Source organism: Triturus cristatus, chromosome 9, assembly GCF_964204655.1.
Source record: "Triturus cristatus chromosome 9, aTriCri1.1, whole genome shotgun sequence".
NCBI lineage: Eukaryota > Metazoa > Chordata > Amphibia > Caudata > Salamandridae > Triturus > Triturus cristatus.
The window spans coordinates 267,488,327-267,508,518 of NC_140592.1; the positions used below are offsets into that span (position 1 = coordinate 267,488,327).

Here is a 20,192-nt window from a genome sequence, read left to right on the forward strand (position 1 = left end):
ATCTGAGAAAAAACTTGGGTACAGGGAACATTTATAATGTTAACCAGCAAATTCAGAACTCATAGGAGATTTCCTTCACTATATGTAGTGGGTTCACTATATCTTTTTACCAGGTGGCTATCAAAAATTACAAAAGTCTTGTCAGTTTCTCAGTGGGGGGAGAGGGGTGTTGAAGGCCAAACAATTGGGTATGTAATGGGATGGAATCATTGTGGTGATCTCGAGTGGAGGTATGATTGGCTAACGCCCCCTACTCTCAGTGATGATAAGGGGTGTTCCGCTAGCCCAGGCTGGTGGCAAATTATGTTGGTGGGACAAAATGAAGAGTAACGAGCAGCTTTGGCATCAGATGTATTAGATGTAGAACACCTCTAGAAGGACCCGGTATATGTACTTTCATCATTCGGCTGAGATGGGGCTGCTTACAGGGTAATTCTCCACAATGTTAGCCTTTTGTCTTAGGGCACATACTAACCGCTGCCCCTATTTGAGCCAAAGGCACTGCTACGGCTGTGTATCCTATAGCCCCATAGAGCAGAGACAGGCAGAGGTACTTTCACTATTGCTCCAGTGAGATTGGTGAAGTTTGAGTCGACAGACTTTGCAACTTCACATGCCCTTACTTGTGGCCTTACCTTTCCAGTACTAATTTATCTTGGACGACTGTCGTCCAGCTAAGTTTCCGTTCTCCATCTTGAGTGTAAGTAGCCCCTGCTATCCATCTCTCTTTCAAGCTTCAGGGGAATATTGTACTTCTCCTACCTGATTTATTCATTACCCGAACAGAGGGATTCAGAATAAGTTAAACCTGCAAAACAGAAAGGGAGAATGGATGGCCTAACTGTCCAGTATGGTACCAAACTATAATTGTCAGAATATCGTCTGACTTTCATATCATATCCTAAATCCCATTTACAAAAAAGTTGCCACATCAGAGTTAATAATAGAAACTCTACACTGGATGGGGTGATATTTTTGTAAATAATATTGTGGACAAACTATTTAAAGAAAACTCCTAGACAGTGGTGGTTAATATTGTGTTGTTTTTATGAATCAAGCTAACGCTTTGCTTGTTTGAAAAAAACAAAAATCTTTTTTACATTGAAAGGAACCACCATGACTGCTGCTGGGATGGAGGTCATCTATGAATCTGATGGCTAGTAGTCTGGCGGGATGGCAGAGTAAATGTCCTCTGCCACATCAAGCCCAAAGTCATAACTTCTGAGTTTAAAAGGAATACAGTGTATTTTACACACGCTCTTAATTAAGCACAGGAGAAAAGTGCACAATTGTGAGAGTCCTAAGACTAATGATATGTGTAAACAAAGAAATATGATTGCTGTCTCGAATCTGAACTTGTAGGATCTATGCAGGGATATCACCATTCTCTAGAGCCCCAGCCTATAAGATCTCTGTAACACAAGGATAGTTCTCCTTCTTGAAGCAGGAGCATTTATGGAAAATAAGATAGAACAACATTTCAGCTTTTAAAAGTATGTCTACGGAGTTTTCAATAGAAAAGGCACTAATACGAGGCATATTGTACATTGTTCAAAAACGATTAAATCTAGTTTTCCATTAACTTTTGAGATTTTCTGCTCCACAGCCACTTTTCCAATGAAGATGAACACAGTGTTTCTGTTCAATATATTAAAATAACTAGGCATGCGTTCACTACCTTGTAAAATGACATCATCAATCGAACGTATGTTGTTATCATTCAGCTTCAACTCTTCCAGGGTTGATGGTAGGTGTGTTGGGATCTGCACCAATGAATTTCCATCCAGGTACAATCTCTTTAAATGCTTTAGTGTCTTAAAAGATATATCAGTTGTGCATTTATCAAAGAGGCATACAGACACATGGCTTGTAGTAATTGCATTGATGGACACAGAACATAAGTATAATGTAAACAGAATGTTTAGCCTCAGATTCTAGACATTATAGACATATTACTCAATGTATTATGTTACTTTATTACTTTCCACTTTTACCTACACCTAAATGAGGATTTTTGGTGACATTTGAACATATAGGGCATGATTCACAAAGGTAAATGTACACTTTTCTGTCATTTTACAATTGGTTTCTATTCAAAAATGTATTTTACTAGTAGTATCTTTATGACTGCAGAGTCTCCACGCATAAAAAGATAGGACAGTGCAGTAGCATGCTTATTGGCAGTCTGAATAAGTAAAATAATTCTAGTTCAAGCAGCAATCAATGCACATTTATAGTGCATAGCAAGTATCCCAAGTCTATACTTTTATACTGCAGCAGGTACTTATTTTGAAAACAATCTGAAGGCTTTGAGTACTTACCTTTTATGTCCATGGCATTTCAATCAAGACTGCTTAACTACAGAGAAAGATTTATAAGACTGCTCTTCACAAGAGCACGTTTGTTCATGCTAATTTTTGCAAGTAGACATTGGTTCCTGCATTAAATTTGCTTTCAATATGTTTCTAGAATGGCAGCTGGCAACACCTAGGCCTTGACTCTTACATTCCATTAGGTCTCCACCCTCTTCATGACTGTCAGGCTGGGAGATGGAATGGCTACTTCATTTTAACCTGCGGCCACCAAGGTTGTCCAAATGGGGACATTTGCCTAGCTCAGAACATTTAGGCAGACAGATCCTCATGGACAACCTGACAGGCCAATAGGTGTATTTTGAGTGGTTTGCTATCTGAGGGACAGTGGGGAAGCATCATCTATCCCTTTCAGGGTCGGTGGCCCTCTGCTCTTCTGTAATGATCAGCTGTGCATGTGTAGTCATGTAGTGCGATTCCCTGAGGTTTCCTGGTTCTGGGCAGGGTGGCTCCACCAGCACAGAGAAGGTGGTGGTGTGAGCTTACCTTGCTCCAGATACAATGTCCCTCTGTGTACATCTAAACCAAGCAGTAGAATGGAAGAAGGGCAGAGACAAAACCACATACAACTGCTGCAACACCCACCTCCTGTATCCAAATCATGTAGGAAAGACACCACTGTCATAAAACTCCTTCAACCAAGGACTAAACAGAGGTCTATAAGCCAAGTTTTCTTGTTTAATCGTAAAAAAAAATAGAACATCTTACTGAGAAAGCTCCTGGACCAATGTTGAGTGTAGTGAGGTTGTTTTTTCCCAGATTAATCCTCTCCAAGTTTGGCATTCCATGAAATGCTTCATTTGGGATTAAAGTTATGGAATTTCCTAGGGGAAATGATTAAAAATGTTTGTGTGAATTTAAGATATCAGCTTTTTAAATCATGTTAGAAATGAGATTGTGATAAAAATTAATTGTGCTACTGTGGGTTTGTTAGTTTCTTAATGTGTGAATGGGCTTAAGAGTCATCATTTAAGATTTATAGATACACAATGTTGCACTGACGTTTTGTAGGTATAGTGCAATTGCACACAATATCCTGTTTTCTCCAGTTAGTTGTGATATACATGCATTCTGGACCTGCTTATTTAAATTATTTTGCCTCAAGCACAGCAGATGTCTTCAACTGGCTACATTTTGGGCCTAGTTCATAGAGGTCACTGCAATGTTCTCACTTTTTCTCCAGGCCTCTTTTGGGGAACTTTTTACTGGTTTTCATTTAGATGTGGCTGTCTTTTGTTTTCAGATAAATGAATAATAATAATAAATAAATAACAATAACAATGACAATAAATAAATGAGCACAATGATTTGGTTCCTGCATGGTCTAATCAGTCCTACTGTAGAGAAAGCTGGCACCTGAATAAATGTCAGCGTACCCTAATCCTCCTGTCATTCTCTGCTGAAGGAGACTAAGGGGAAGATATACTAAGATTTTGTGCCATGTTTGTGTCACAAAAGTGAGGCAAATCGGCGCAAAATCTTTTTTTCTCAATTTACTTTCCTGTGCTATACTTGTTTAGCACTGGAAATAACGGAAAAGTAATGCGAAGCAGCGATGCTTTGCATTACTTTGCGCCATGGGGGCGTACCAAGGGTAGAGCATGGGCGTTCCCATGCAACCACCCAAGGTTTCTAATGCTAAACCCAATTTACTAAAATAAAGTAGATTGGGTTTAGCGTGAGAAAACTGTGCCTTTTTTAAGTAGGCGCAAGAAGAAATACTTTAATTTCTCCTTCCTTTTCTGACTTTGCATGTGTGCTGCACATTCCTGCACACATACAAAGTGTAAAATGGTTACAGTGAGTCTGTGCATAGTATTTTGTACTGGAAGGGTTTCTTCCAGTACAAAACCTATTCTAGACTCGCAGAGACAACCTTGCACCAATGCGCAAAGGTGTCTCTGTGGCGCACTGCAACTGATTTCAGCGCCAACACTAGTGAGAGGGGAGAAGTGTGCCTTATTTTAGTAAATAGGGCACTCTCCTCTTCTCTCCTTTTAACAAAGCGCAGTGCAGCATTTGCGGCTGCTGCAGTGCACTACGTAAAAAAATATTACATCTGCCTCTTAGAGAGTGATATCCACTCAGTTTGACTAACATTTCTGGCATATGTGGTAAAGCACAAGTAAGGGGAAATCGATTCTAGGCATTCGGACCCCTTGCATGCTATTTAGTTTTTGATCCAAGAATAGATTGTATGTCGGTAGAGCCTTCTTTTAACCTTCAGCGGTTGTTACACAAGGAAAGCCATTTTATATAGTTCAAGTCAATTGCATTACTTCTGTGAAACCACTTTCATTAACACAGGTCAGTTGTTTTGCTTTCCAGTCTGTAGCTTGGCTGACATTGTCTCTCCCAGCTAGTTGCTATTCAACAATTTCTCAAATTTATAATTTTGACAGAGAAAGTTCCAAGCTAGGGGGCTCTTGCTATATCATTATCAATGTAATCACAATAGTTTTTGAAGTTTTCACAATGTTTCTTTATTTATTTGATTTGTTTCCTGTGTTCTCTTAAAAACCAGCCAATGTGTTTCGTTCTCAACAAACTTCTTTATGATGATATCTGTGACTTTGTATATAGAAAGGGTCAATAGTTTGTGGGTGGAATCGTTGTTCTAACATATGTGAGCGCATTCCAAAAATGCCTAACAAGGCAACACCCTTTTTAAATTGTCTGCATAATATGGCAACATGTCGTATCATTCTAATCATAGTTGTTGCATCCAATATGAGAAGTGACTGTTGTCGATCCTATTGTTTCTTTTTAAATGACTGTGCCCTATTTAGGGACATTTATATAACTTATATCATGTTTAACAACTTTCTTGAAGACTATCAAGTACACATAATAGTGCAGAAGATAGAGTACTAATACTGATGCAATTTGCTTTAATTGATACACGGCTGTGTGGTTTGAGTGCATGTGCAATATATACACTAGAACATTTTAAATAGTGGAATACAATAATACTCATTAGATTGTCTGTCCAATATGATGGTATGACTAATATGACAGAGCTGAGCTGGCCTACCTAGTTTGGTGATTGAAGATTGTCTCTCCTCCATTACTATTTTGAATCACTTCCTAAATATGTGTTTTTCTGCTTTTCATATTTGTAATAGCAAGCCATCCAAACTATTTCTCGATCACACAGTAGTTACACATTCATATATTTATACCCTTACATATTATAGGACTTATATCATGTGAAAATATAGCATTCACAACACTTATGACCGCTCAAATGTCATCTTTTTGGAGAACACAGTGCATAGTAGAGTGGTGAGTTATGCTTAATGTAGTGTGGCGAGTGAGGGGACAAGACTGTATACGGCGGTGCACGACCTATAGTAAATTGAAGGTGGTGCATAAATTATAAATTGAAGGTTTAACTGGTGGTGCGTAAATTATAAATTTAAGTTGGAACTATACCTTTAGAATTTTACATAGTTTAAGTTTGGTTAGTATACAAGAATAAATAACATTTTCCAAACGACAAGTTATCATTAACCTTTGTTTTTAATTTTTTTTTTTAATGCTTTTTATTTTTTAATAAAAATGTGTTTCAAATTGTAGTGCTGAGTGTCATTTAATTGAGCGTTGTCTAGTGTTATGGTGTCTGGTTTTGAAGAGGAGAGTAGAGTGGAGTGGTATTGCATATAGTGAAGTAAAGTGTTATACAATGGAGTGGCGTGGTGTGTTGTATAGTGGAGTGGAGTATCGTAGAGTGGAGTGGCGTGGCGTGTTGTACAGTGGATTTGTGTGTCATACAGAACAGTTGAGTATCATACAGTGGAGTGTCACCGGCTGCAGTGTTGTGGAGTGACATTGAGTATAGTCTTGTATAGCGGCATAGAGTGGTGAAGAGTGCTGTACATAGTGAAGTACAGTTAAGTAAAGTGTCGTACAGTTCAGTGTTTTGGAGTGGAGTGTCGTCCAGTAGAGTGGTAGAGTATTCTACAGTGTATTATCGTATAGTGGAGTGTCACAGAGTGGTGTGTCATATAGCGGATAGTGGCACATTGTCATATACTGTAGGAGAGTGTCATAGAGTGGAGCACTATGTCATATATTGGTGTGGCGTGTTGTAGAAAGGAGTAGAGTGGCGTGTGCAAGAGTGTTATTCAGTGTAGCAGTGTCATGGAGTGGATGGGTATAGAGCAGAGTAAGGTGTCATTTAGTGGCAAAGAGTGTAGTTGAGACTTGTAGAGTGGAGTTGCCTAGATCACAGTAGGATGCCATACAGTGGACTGCCTTAGAGTGGAGTGTTAAATGGTGGCATAGAGTGGGCTAAAATATCGTACAGTGGAGGTGTGTAGGATAGAGTGGAGCAAACTGTAATACAGTGGAGTGTTATGTTGTACAGTAGAGTGGCGTGGAGTGGAGCAGAGTGGCCTGGCGTATCATAGATTGTATTGAAGTGTAATAGAGTAGAGTGTTGTATGGAACAGTAGAGTGGAGTGGCATGTTGTAGAGTGTTAAAAAGTATCATTCAGTTGAGGACAGTGGAGTGGCATAGAGTGGAGTAGAGTGTTCTAGAGTGGAGTGGAATACAGTACAGTGTTGTAAAGTAGGGTAAAGTGTAGTGGTATAGAGTGCTATAGAGTCTAGTGCCATAGAGTCGCATAAAGTGGAGTGGCGTACAGTTAAGTAGTGGAGTACAGTGGAGTAGAGTGGAATAGTGTGTTATAGTTTACAGTGGAGTAAAGTGACATCAAATGGCATAGAGGTGGTTGCGTAGTGAGTCTTAGAGTGGAGTAGAGTGGCATAGCATGAAGTAGAGTGTTGTACAGTGGAGTGTAGGGGCATACAGTGTAGTACAGTGTCATACAGTGGAACAGAGTGTAGTAGAGTGCATGTTTAGAGAGTACAGTAGAGTAGAGTAGAGTTGAGCGGCATGCATTGGACTGTTATATAGTTGTGACCAGCGTAGGGTAAACTGCCGTACACTGTAGTCGTGTGGCATGGCATAGCGTAGCGTGAACTACAGTGTCATATAGTGAAGTGCCATGGAGTAGAATACAGTGTGGAGGCATAGAATAGAGTGGAGTGAAGTGTTGTAGAGTGGGGTGGGGTGATGCAAATGGAGTGGTATGCCGTGTCATAGATTGAGGGAATCTGTTCTAGAGTGGGGATGAATGGATTGGCATAGAGTGGAGTACAGTGTTGTAGAGTGTAGTGAGCTAGAGTAGAGTAAAAGAGGCGTATACTGGAATGGCTTAGAGGGCAGTGCTGGACAGTGTTGTGTCTTACAGTGTGGTATCGTAGAGTATCGTGGTGTACAGTGTCATGACAAAGAATGTTGTGGCATACAGTGGGGTGGTGTGGAGTGGTGCATACTGGAATAGCACATAGTGGAGTGGCGTATACTTGAGCAGCGTACAGTGGAGTGGCATATAGTGGAATAGTTTTGAGTGGAGTGGCGTACAGTAGAGTGGTGTAGATTGGTGTGGCGTATGCTGGAGTGGCATAAAGTGGAGTACAATATGGTGGATTTTCATATAGTGGAATAGCATAGAGTGCAGTTGCACACAGTGGAATAGCGTAGAGTGGAGTAGCGTACAGTGGAGTGGTGTATAGTGGAGTGTCCTAGTCTGGAGTGGCATACAGTGGAGTGGGATAGAGTGAAATAGCATAGAGTGATTTGGGCACAGTGAACTAGCATACAGTGGAGTGCTATACGGTGGAATAGTGTACAGTGGAATAGTGTGGAGTGACATACAGTGGAATAGCATAGATTGGAGTGGTGCACAGTGCAGTGGTGTAGAGTGGTATAGCGTTGAGTGCAGTAGCTTAGAGTGGAGTGGGGTACAGTGTAGTGGCATACACTGGAGTAGTGTACAGTCGAGTGAGATAGAGAAAAATACCATAGAGTGGAGCAGCATAGAGTGGAGTTGCATACAGTGGAATAGCGTAGAGCAGATAGACATAGATTGGAGTAGTGTACAGTGGAATGGCGTAGAGTGGAGTGGAATAACATAGAATGGAGTGGTGTAGAGTGGGGTATCATGCAGTGAAGTGTTGTACAGTGGAGTGGTGTGAAGTGGAATAGGGTAGAGGAGGAGTGTAGAGTGGAGTGGGGCACAGGGGAGGGGCGTAGACTAGAGTTGCATACAGTGCAGTGGGGTAGAGGGGAATAGCTTATAGTGGAGTGGCATGGAGTGTAGTTGTGTACAGTGGAATACCATGCAGTGGATTGGGTTATAGTGGAGTATCATAGATTGGAGTGGCATACAGTAGAGTGGCGTAGAGTAGAGTTGTTTACAGTGAAATAGCATACAGTGGAGTGGCATAGAGTGGAGTTGTTTACAGTGAAATAGCATACAGTGGAGTGGCGTAGAGGGGAGTGGTATACAGTGGTATTGGGTAGAGCGGATTGGCATAGAGTGCAATGGCATACAGTGAAATAGTGTACTGTGGTGTGGAGTACAGTTGAATGGCGTACAGTGGAATAGCAGTTGAGTGGCGTACAGTTGAGTGGCATAGAGTCAAATAGCATAGAGCGGAGCAGCATACAGTTGTCTGGCATACAGTGAAGTGTTGTAGACTGGAGTGCCGTACAGTGTAGTGGCTTGCCGTGGAGTGTCGTAGATGGGAGTGGTGTAGAGCGGAGGGTCATAGAGTGGAGTGGAGCACAGATGTACATTACATTTGTCAGGACTGTATAATATGGTGTGCAGCTTATTGCAAAAGGGCAATTTGAGCTGCCTTGCGCTTTTCAAGATTAACCAATCAATGCAGGGCCAAGCATGGTGGCCTTGTGTTGCTTTGTAAATGAGTCGTAAGAATTGCATTTCCCACTCGAGACCATGCGTGAGGCAAGGGTAACACAGTACAATAATACATCTGGCCCTTAATTATATATTGTGCTACTGTCTACCTTGATAACTTTGTGACATACCACGGTACATGTCAGTGACAAGGTAGTATTTAATTGGCTAATGGTTGCCTTTACAAAATTGAAAAACAGGCATATTTGTTTTAATACACTTTATCTGTGTTCTAAGCTAGGGCCCTAATTATAAGTAAGTAGCAGGTTTTATTATTATTACCTACCTATTACCACTTTATTGTGGAGAAATTAATTTATATTTCTTATATATTTTTTAGAAGTCCATGGAGTACCTTGCTAGTACCTAGGACCTTTAAAAATGTAACCTTTTTTATTGTTTTCAAGTTGCAATGTAATTCCAATGTATTTTCACAGTACTCTAAACTTTTTTATAAAGAATTAAATATATAAAAAATAGAAAATATACTGTAGCGCACTATATTTGTGAAATATAGCGTATTGCAGTGTTTTTCATTTTTTTCTACATATATCAGTTTTCGTTTCTTTAAGTACCGCAGTGCCTCTTGGTAGTACCACGGTACTCAGTGATTTTTAAAAAATATATATAAAAACTAGGTTCCCAATTCACATAGGTAAACTGAGACGAAAGTCTAACTTTATGACTTATTCACATAGGGTATTTACTACTCGTAAATGGCCTTTGTGAATACCAAAATGTGAACTTTACGACTTTCAATATTCACAAAGGGCATTTACGAATAGTAAATGCCCTTTGTAACAACCAAAAGTCATAAAGTTAGACTTTCTTCTCATTTTACCTTTGTGAATCAGGCCCACTATATATTTTTTCCCACCTAATACCACTTTAATTAAGTGCTAATAGATAGGGAAACGTTATAAAACCTAATACTTACCTATACCTAAGCCTCTAACCCAGAACACAGGGAAAGTGGCCTTAAGACAACATGGCTACCTTCAATTTTTGTGAAGGCAGTCATTAGCTAATTACATAATGTCTTGCACTCACCAGGTACCACAGTAGTTTCACAAAATACCAATAAATTACTGTGATTACAGATTCAACTAAGTTAAAATTCCTTATACAGTAAAAGAAACTTACATGCATTAGCCAAAAGGATCATCTACACACCCTAATTTATATTCCTGCCAAATTTCATTAAAATCCTTTCAGCCGTTTACTCATGTGTACTAAGTCTATAGAAAATACATTGGTGCCAAAATGCTTTTAGGGGCCTCCATTTTTTCTTTGCGCCTCCTTGACTTGTCGCTGCATAATTTGCATCAACTGCCAATGTAGAAAAAGGAATCAGTCTGCAAAGTTTTGTCGAGGTTCATTAAATGGGCACAACGTTATTAGTGACTAAATATTCAAGGAATTTGTATCTCTGAGAATCCTAACTATAACTACAGAGTGGCTACCGTCACATCATAAGAGAGATAGAGAGAGAGATAGAGAGAGAGATAGAGAGAGAGATAGAGACCTGTACCCCCCCTTCCCCTCCTGTTGCTTCAGTTTCCGCCTTCGTTCCTTGCCCTTCTTAGTCTCTGGCTCCGTTTGACCTGGTGAATTCAGGGTTCTTCAGCGCTGGGATACCTCCGGGTGACTATCGCGCTTTACAAAAATAAATAATAATAATAATAATAATAAGAGAGAGATAGAGAGAGAGATAGAGAGAGAGATAGAGAGAAAGATAGAGAGAGAGATAGAGAGAAAGATAGAGAGAGAGATAGAGAGAGAGATAGATAGACAGACAGACAGACAGACAGACAGACAGACAGACAGACAGACAGACAGACAGACAGACAGACAGACAGACAGACAGACAGACAGACAGACAGACAGATAGATAGATAGATAGATAGATAGATAGATAGATAGATAGATAGATAGATAGATAGATAGATAGATAGATAGATAGATAGATAGATAGATAGATAGATAGATAGATAGATAGATAGATAGATAGATAGATAGATAGATAGATAGATACTGTGCAAACACCTTAAGAAGTTAGTTGGGAACGAACCGCATTGGCTGTTTACTAAGGACAGACAGAATACAAATAAATAAAGGAGTATTGTGAAAACTCTAGGGGCTTTTAGGATTACGATGATGATGATATATTGAGTGCTGCCCAGCTTAGAACTTTCTTCAATTTCTGCACTTGTGGCAGATATCAAACAGCTAGATGCTACTTAGGGAGAGTGTCAACACAAACGTTAGCACTGGTAGTGGCGTGGGGTCAGTGTCAGCCATATTTGTTCTGCAGAATTTAGTAATAATTGTGGCCCAGAATCTGTTCTTCGCTTACACTACTACTACCAGTGGACCCCCTAATCCTATTCAACAGGAAGGTGCCATCTCTTCCTAACTTTAGTAAACACTTTAAACTTTCCATTTTCACTTGTTCCTGAAAGAATGTCTCACAACCCATAATTGATGTAGCAAGTACATTTCTGTAGTTGTTGCTATTATCTATTATACCTTGAATTTTTTTCAGCTACTTTATTATCACTCAAGTAAAAAATGTTTGTTCATTTTTTAGTAGTGTTAAATGTAGTGTGAAATTGAATTACACGTGAAACACCTTCGGTCCTGCAGCACTAAGTAAACCTGTTAAATACATCATAAAACACACCAATCCAGTTGGGTGCTTTTTTAAAAGCCTGTATATGTTTCTTCTAGTTATTCTGCCATGATTTCTATAGAATCTCTTTGCATTCCTTACAGACCATGTGATAAATCCCTAGTTGACAATAGAAAAGGTGTATGCTAGGGTTTTATAAGCTAGTCTTTTCAATTCCTATAAGAGTTTTTATAAGAAACTTGATTGACCTCCTAGGACAATAATTAGAGAGTACAACGTGATAGTGACTACTATCGCTAAGGTGCATGTCATTTTCAATAGTGTCCAACATGGAATTAGGAAATATGTATCTCACAAGATTTTTGCTTTCCTATACAGAACCCATAGTATCATTTTATACAGAATGGTGAGTTTTTTTTAAATATTATCTAGCTTGCGGTTAAGAGTGGTGTCAAATGAAATTTAAATTATGCTTTTTCAGACAGCACTATTACAGTAAACGCTGCACAGTGTTTATGGTCACTGGCAACAATTGTGTTCTTTTGTTAAACTGAGAGAAAACTGAGAAAGCAATTTTCATATGTTACATTTACACGTCATGGAACTATTCGAGTGATGGAATGAATGGTACTGTGCAGATGCTTTATTTATATTGCAATAAGAGATTTAGTAGTAACCATTTTATCATGTCAAGAAAAGTTAAATAATTTGTAAAATTGCTTACCTAGAAGGTCAAAGCTCTTTATATTTACATCCGCAACAGCTGGAATTGTTCTCAGTTTAGCATAGGTGCAGCTCACAGTGATATCAGAGATGAAACAGCCCAGGGGTAATGGTGCCGGTACTGGAGAAAGTTCATCTGGAAATGGGCTGGATGGACTTCTGAATACATCACCACGTAAGGGATCTTCTTCATCTAGTTCATCATCATCGTCGTCCTCCTCTTCCTCTTCTTCTCTTGCACGTTCCTGTTGCTTTTTTTTCTCCTGCAGTTTTTTCTCTTCTCTTTTTCTTTCTTCCTCTTCCTTCCTTTGATCCTCCTCTTCTTTTTGCTTTCGTTCTTCCTCTTCTATTCTCAGTTGTTCCTCTTCTTCGGCCTTCCTTCTATTTTCTTCATTGATTTTCTCCAGCTCCTCCTCTTCCTTGCGTCGGGCTTCCAACTGTTTTCGCTCTTTCTCTTCTCTCTCTTGTTGCCTTTCTCTCTTTCTCTGCTCCTCTTTTTCCTTTCTGTGGATCTCCTCCTCCTCCTCTTGACGCTCTTCTTCCTCCCGTCTCAGTAGCTCATCCATCTCTGCTTGCGTACGTGGGGAAGGCATAAGTTCTTCTATGCTAGGGTCATTTGGTTCTGGAGAATCACCAGAAAATTCAGGTCTGTCATCCATAGCAAGACTCTTTAGTACTAAACGTGAAGAGGGTGTTAAAAGTAGTGAGAAACAGAAAAGGAAGGGTGGTAAGAGCCACAATAAATCCATGTTAGTGACACCACATTTTTCCCTCCAAGCATTTTGTTTCCAGTACTCAGGCAGTCACATGCACTAAATGGATATCCTGTGAACCATGATAGCAGAGTACTTGTGAGGCCCCTAGATATAATAGCAATCTTTGAAGACTATAGAAAATCTTGAAGGAAATATGTATTTTTCTTTTGGTTCTAGACATGATTGAACAGATCACTGTCAGTCTGTCATTTTCTTTATTAGTTCAATACATCTTATGAACCATTAGCGTATTAATGTCAACTTTGGAGGGAATAATGATACAGAAAAGATGTTAAAATCCAGTGTAAAGATTCCAAAGTTTACACTAAAAGTTGTGCTCATTAGTTACAAAAGGAATACTTTTCAAGAGTAAAGAAGACAAAGTACCAAATGTTACATTTCTTTAACTATATCCATTCAATTTTCTTAAGGACATTTTGAAGGTACAAACATAGTAGCATACATCTTATGAACCATTAGCGTATTAATGTCAACTTTGGAGGGAATAATGATACAGAAAAGATGTTAAAATCCAGTGTAAAGATTCCAAAGTTTACACTAAAAGTTGTGCTCATTAGTTACAAAAGGAATACTTTTCAAGAGTAAAGAAGACAAAGTACCAAATGTTACATTTCTTTAACTATAGCCATTCAATTTTCTTAATGACATTTTGAAGGTACAAACATAGTAGCTTGTGTTTATTATCTTTTTAGCAAAGCAATGGCAGTACAGTTATAGATTTGATATATTGTCCCAGCAAAATATTGTGGGGATTTTTGTTTTGTATTGTATGGGCAACACATAATAAAAGTGTATGTACCCCAGAAAAATGTTGATGCTTGTCTACTCAGGGATGTTAACAATGGATGTAAACATGTGTTTCTAGAAGATGTCACCAGTGTGGCACTTGTATACACTGGCTTGTCATTGTTCAATAAAGTAATGGACCATTGAACACTCCTCAGATTGGGATAGACCTAAATAAATACAACCACGGCATCATCACCCCCTTCTTAAAATTAACTCAGGCCTATCCCTGGTTTCAATTGTGTGGCCAAACATTTATAAACTGCTGCCAATATAAAATTATCTGTAAGTGACTACAAATCTGGCTTCCAAGACCGGTGTGGTACTGAAACTACAGTCACATACTACCTAACGGAGTTGCTCTTTGTGAGTATCTGGGGCTTTATGTTTGTCTTGACTGACTTATCAAAAACCTTTGATAGGGTCACTCTCCCCACCCTGCTCTACTCCTCAATGTATTCTATGGTTGCTAATGGCATAGTTGTATAATGGGTGAGTATCCTTCCTTGCTACCCACATATCCGGAAAAAGCTGCTATTCTTCATGTACTCCGTCTTAAAAATGGCCTGTGGTGTGCCACAATGGTTGTCACTATGACAGAATCTCTTATACATATATATGGTCCCTCATGCACAAATATGAAACTGACTTCCTTTTCTATCATGATAACATCAGTACTGGTGGCCCGGAAAGAGTTATAGATTGTATTTTACACATTCAATGGTGGGTGAATGAAATTTGTCCCTTTGGGACAGAGGTCATGGTCATAGTTCTCATATATCCTAACACACTTCCATTTATGTAGCACCGTGGGTGTGCTACTGGTTCCAAAGTACCACAGCTGCAACTTAGCAATGACCTTTGATGCTGACTTGTCCTTTGCACATGATTGTAGGTATCAATCTTATTCCCTTTACCACCTGAGTGGGAAATGCCCTCTTCTACAGACCCCCATAAGATGGTTCTTGTTCTAGTAGTCTTAATGTCTTGAACCCAATGTTGAAATTGTATACATACTGGGCTGCATGCTAAAACTTTGAACAACTTACTACACTTCACAATCTACTTAGATTGCCTTGTCTTTTGCATTAAAAGGTCTGATCGAATCACATAAGCCATGAAAACCATTACACTGGCTATCAAACAAACATCATATTGATTTCAATATCCTGTGCAGGACTTAAAAATCTTTTTGAAGATAGATCCCTTCTCATTTCACCACATTGTGTCTACATTAAAAGTAGACCAGTTATCTAAAGTCGCCCTGCCGAACCCGTTCTCCAGGAGCAAAATAAAATTGTTAAACTGTATTGCACCTAGAAAAAGGAAAGCAAAACAAATAAGTAATTTTCAGCTCAATTTCCAAAATCTGATATAATAGTGAAATCAGATGTTTGATAAATGTAGTGGAAAAGTAACTTTATAAAAATATTATTTGTGCTGCTTAAGCCAAAACTGGCTTACAGCCAGTTTGCCACTCATCTTTACTCCAGAGGCTCAATACACATTCTTTGCTGCAGTTAAGGATCCTGCTTTCCAAAAGACTACAGCTTGGTCTCTGGAGCCAGAATGGCAAGGGTGTTTTCAACAACTTGACAGTTAGCAGTGATTAGTCATCTGGGACAAGACAAGGAAGCTGGAAGAACAAAAGGATAGCCTTAGTACTAACTATTTTCACATTGGAGATGCCAAATGGGGCTAACAGGGTCCACTCTTATTAATTCCCAGGGCCATCATGGACCTGCAGGCACTCAGCCCAGCAGAATAGAGGGCGAAGTTGGATCCTGACAGATAGGAGATTACTTCATCTAAATAGGAAATGGTGTCCAGAGAGCCATGGACCTTCTAGTAGAAGCAGGGGTTAGCCATTTTTCATGTAGGGAATTTTCTAAATTTGTATAGCAAAGCAAAGAGCAAGTGCTGCAAGAGGAGGTAGGCTTAAGGTAAGAAGGTAGATAGTATTAGGTGGTAATAAAATGCTCTAATCACTAGTGTACAGGATAAGACTGGCATCAACATCTCTCCAGAACATTCCTGGACCTACGAAGGCTACACCTGGAGAAGAAGGCCCTGCTAGAAGAAACAAAAACAAAGAACCCTGACTCCTGCTACATTAAAGGGGCTGGAACTGCTGTCCAACAATCATATTTGCTTGCTTCAAGAACATAAAAATCAGAAGGACACCTGGCTTTAACAAGGCTCAAATAATCACTGAGGACTGGAATCTGCAGGAGCCCTGGCTGAAGAGAGATCTGGTGCCTCGAAGCTTCCTCTTAGGACCTTAGCGAGGCTACCATCATTTTATGTTTTGTTGCAGGAGAACTATTATGTATGTTAAATCAAAAATAAATAAATGCAAATATTTCAATGTACCGTAATTGTTCAGACATGTTTACCCTCTTACAGGGGATAAGCTGCTTTTTTGCTCCAGGTTATCATCTTTTTTAGACAAATTGATCACTTTTGTGTCGACAGTAACATTATCTAGGATTGTAACTAACAATTTAGGAGCAAAGAAATATGTTGGGTCACCTAAGCGAGAGTCTGATTGGTATTCAATGGGTGTGCTTTTTAATTTGGGTCTAAAAGGAATGGTGCACACAAAAGGGGCATTCATGGACGGGGAGTGACATCTGAGAAGAATCTATGGGCAGTTGTTTTTTTTCAAACAAAGCTTTGGGGCTCATTAGGATGGCGGACAGACTGGAGTCCGTCCGCCATCCCTGTGTAGACCGGGACCATCCGCCATACATGCGGCATTCCCGCACTACAAATCAGGATGCTACCATGGCGGACACATTCTGATGTTTAACATTGTGGCGGGTGCTGCTGAAAGCAGCACCAGCTGTGAAGTGCACATGGCATGTTGCGCCTTTCACAGCACTACATGACTGGCACCACACTGTGCCTGCCATGTAGTGCTGTGTAATGTAGGGTGGGTACCATGGGTACCCCCAAGTGCACCCTTACCACCCCCTAAGGGGGGCCTGCAACGGGCCCCTGATACAAATCTCCACAAGCCTTTCCATGGTGGCATCACCGCCATGGAAAGGCCTTTCAAAAACAGCATCATAATTTGGTGGACGGAGCCTGCTTAGCACCGCCACCATTTGATGCTCCCTGAACCGCCCACCAGGCAATCGGAACAATTGCCTTTGGTGGTTTCGTAGCGGACGGTCTTCACGTCCGCCACGGTTCCCACCGCCATCCTAATTTGGCTGTGAGAAAATTGTTGTATGATGGCGAAAGGACCGCCACTGCAGGGTCGGCGGTTGCCACCGCCAGCCCTGCAGTGGCGGTCCTTCGCCATCCTAATCGACCCATTTATTAGCATTTCAAATGTTACAAACATATCCCAGATGGGTTTGTCAGTGTATAAGTGTGCAATACACTTTTTATAAGAATGGGTCATTGAGTCAAGCACAATGCACAGTGTATGTCAAAGAAAACAACTCTACTGGGATTAAACAGTAGCTCCCTCTCCACCTGCCCACCCCCCCCCCCATGGATCTATGGGGCAGTTTGACTAACTTTTTATGCAAGGGAACACCGGATCCAAATTATTTGAAGCATTACATTTTGTAAAAGGGAGAAAGCAGAACAGATCCATATCCACTAAGATGTTGCAATGCACTCCTCTCTCTTTAAGCATGGGTTTTCTGTGTGCTTATTAGAAAATGAAAGGTGGTTATGGTTTATATGAGGTAGAAGCTAACATTTGCACTGTTAATTAATATTTTATGTGAAGTTCCTCAATATTTTGTGGGCACAACTTATCAGACCTATTTGCAACAAATAAGCAACAAAAAGGCAGCTATTCGAATACACACATCTGCTAAGCACTGAAACAAAAAAAGAATACAAGTATTTGACACAGTCCCAAATGACATCTTTTAATTCATGCCTTATTAGGCTGTTTAGAAAGTTCCAGGTAACCAGGTACAAGTGGTATGTACTGTTTTGGGCATATATAAGAAAATGGTATGAAGAGAAATCCAGTTGTCTCTAGTTGCATTTTAAGTTTATTATGTTAACCAGTTTAGCTTACCCCTTTTCTACTGCACCCATACAGCCTGATATCCAAATAAAATACCACAACTGAATTGAGTAGAAACCAAAAGCAGGTAGGTAACCGGAATTTCTACTGAGAAGTCTTTTTTAATAAAACATGTTCGGTTGTACTGATTTGATGGCTGTTAAATTAGTATCATGTCTCAAGACCTGGTTAGGCTACCGAAGTTAACATCTATCAATAATTTGTGACATAGTCATGCCTAAAGGAGCAGAGCTTCACAGCTACCTACCGGTGTAAGATGAGCCTGTGCACAACATTGAGACAAATGAGAAGCTGACAAAAGGTGCACAGTGCTCAAAGTTGAAGTTGTATCATTACTGAGAATATGAGCCACTGTGGATGATATTACGCATTTCAACAGGGCTAACTAACGGTCAGTTGGAAGGGTCACCTGATGTCCATTGTGAGGCGATATGTGATGTCACCAGTGTTGTCATAAATTATGTCATTTGTGATGTCATCTTTGACATCAATTGCAAGGTCATATGCAGTGCCTTTGGGGTTGCACACTTTTATCAAGTTCGCCACCTCTGAGACAACATAGCATATGCATATGCATAGAGTGAGATGTAAAGTGTGCAGATATTAATCCATAACCCCAGATAGGCAAAGCCCCAGTAAAGGGTCAGTGGACGGGTGGTGGACAGAGAATGTATTTGCCAAATATTCATTGTGTTTGACCTTGGTATGTAGTTGGAGAGTGCATAGGAATTTTATCTAGATGAAGATTTAAGTCACATAAACTAGTATAATATGTGTGCTCCCTACCCTTAGGAATATGTGTTAGCCAAATATCCACCAATTCCCAGCAAGAGAGCCAATTAGTAAATGCCTCGCTGCAACCGTGTGTGTTTGAATTGAGAAGGGGATGCGATCTGTCAAGATCAGCGCCTGTATTAATAAATAACCCCCAATTACTTGTGAGTAATGAAGCACTGTTGTCAAATGCAGGGATAGGCCCTCCCTAAAAAGTGCATTGATCTACATTTGGTGCATTTAGGCTCATCAGCACTACATGTTTACCCTCCAGTCTGCTACATGGAATGAAATGTTCCATGTTAGGGCCATATTCTCAAGGAGCAATTGCCGAATTAATGGCACTTTATTACAGCCAAAGTTGTGATAAATTCACAAGCTGGTGCTAACAGCCCACAGCACCAGTTTACCCGTGATAGGAGCCGCAAAAAACATTGCCACAGAGGATCCCCGCAACTATCACTAATGAGATGCAGAGTGGGCGTTCCCGTGCCAAAAGCCGCGACCACACCACTCCTCACCATTCTCAACAACCAGACAGATCGGTGATAAAAACACAAAACAGGTGATAAGGCGCGTTAGCACCAGGAAATCTACACCTGCTCTGACCTGGTGTTAAGGAGCCACTCATCATGCGGCCCGGACAACCAAGAGGGCCACAACAGCCACCGACTCCACCCCAGGGCCCCACCCCACACCCAGAATACCCCCCTTTCCCACCGGACAACCACAGAGGCAGCGCAGACAAAGACAGCGGACCACCAGGAAACGCAGCAACCTCACAGACCCAACATCTGATAATATCACCATCCACTATAGGCTGAAAGGGACAACCATCCTACGCATCCTGACCATCATCGCCTAACAGGCCTACGGCACCAACATAGTGGACAACCAACATCCCACCCCACACCAAGCTGCTGTATTGGCTGCACCTGTTGGCTCCTGGCACCCCCCAAAGAACACCCGCCAGAGTCAGAGGAGTCTCACAGCCAGCCACATCCAAGTCCCCCAAACCTGCCCTGGACATCACCATCACCCTGGTACCCCAGTCCCCATGCGTCCAACACAATGCGCAGGATCCGCTGGAGACCAAGCAAGGACCATACGCCATAGCACGTGTTGGGGGCAATCCACAGCACACATGTCCCACCTATGCTCCCTGGTGACACAGCACACAATCACCGCAACAGGAAGCACACATCTTACATCAATGTACAGGCAACAACAGAACACCGTGGAACCTCCAACAAGGTTGCCTGCAAATAGACAGCCATTGTGCATGAGTCCTCCATCCTC

General features: G+C 40.6%; 1 protein-coding gene across 3 annotated transcripts in view; it reads right to left on the minus strand.

Moving 5' to 3' along the window:
- The window catches only part of ECM2 (extracellular matrix protein 2), a 190,522-nt gene that overhangs the window by 113,491 nt on the left and 56,839 nt on the right, over positions 1–20,192 (minus strand). For 2 of the 3 annotated variants that reach the window (XM_085624889.1, XM_085624888.1), the window contains exons 4-6: positions 12,502–13,176; positions 3,081–3,196; positions 1,679–1,814 (exon numbers count right to left, since the gene is read on the minus strand). In XM_085624889.1, coding sequence (XP_085481015.1) covers positions 1,679–1,814; positions 3,081–3,196; positions 12,502–13,176 — 927 coding nt within the window. The remainder of the gene's footprint in view (positions 1–1,678; positions 1,815–3,080; positions 3,197–12,501; positions 13,177–20,192) is intronic. The other variant, XM_085624890.1, reaches the window with a different exon arrangement.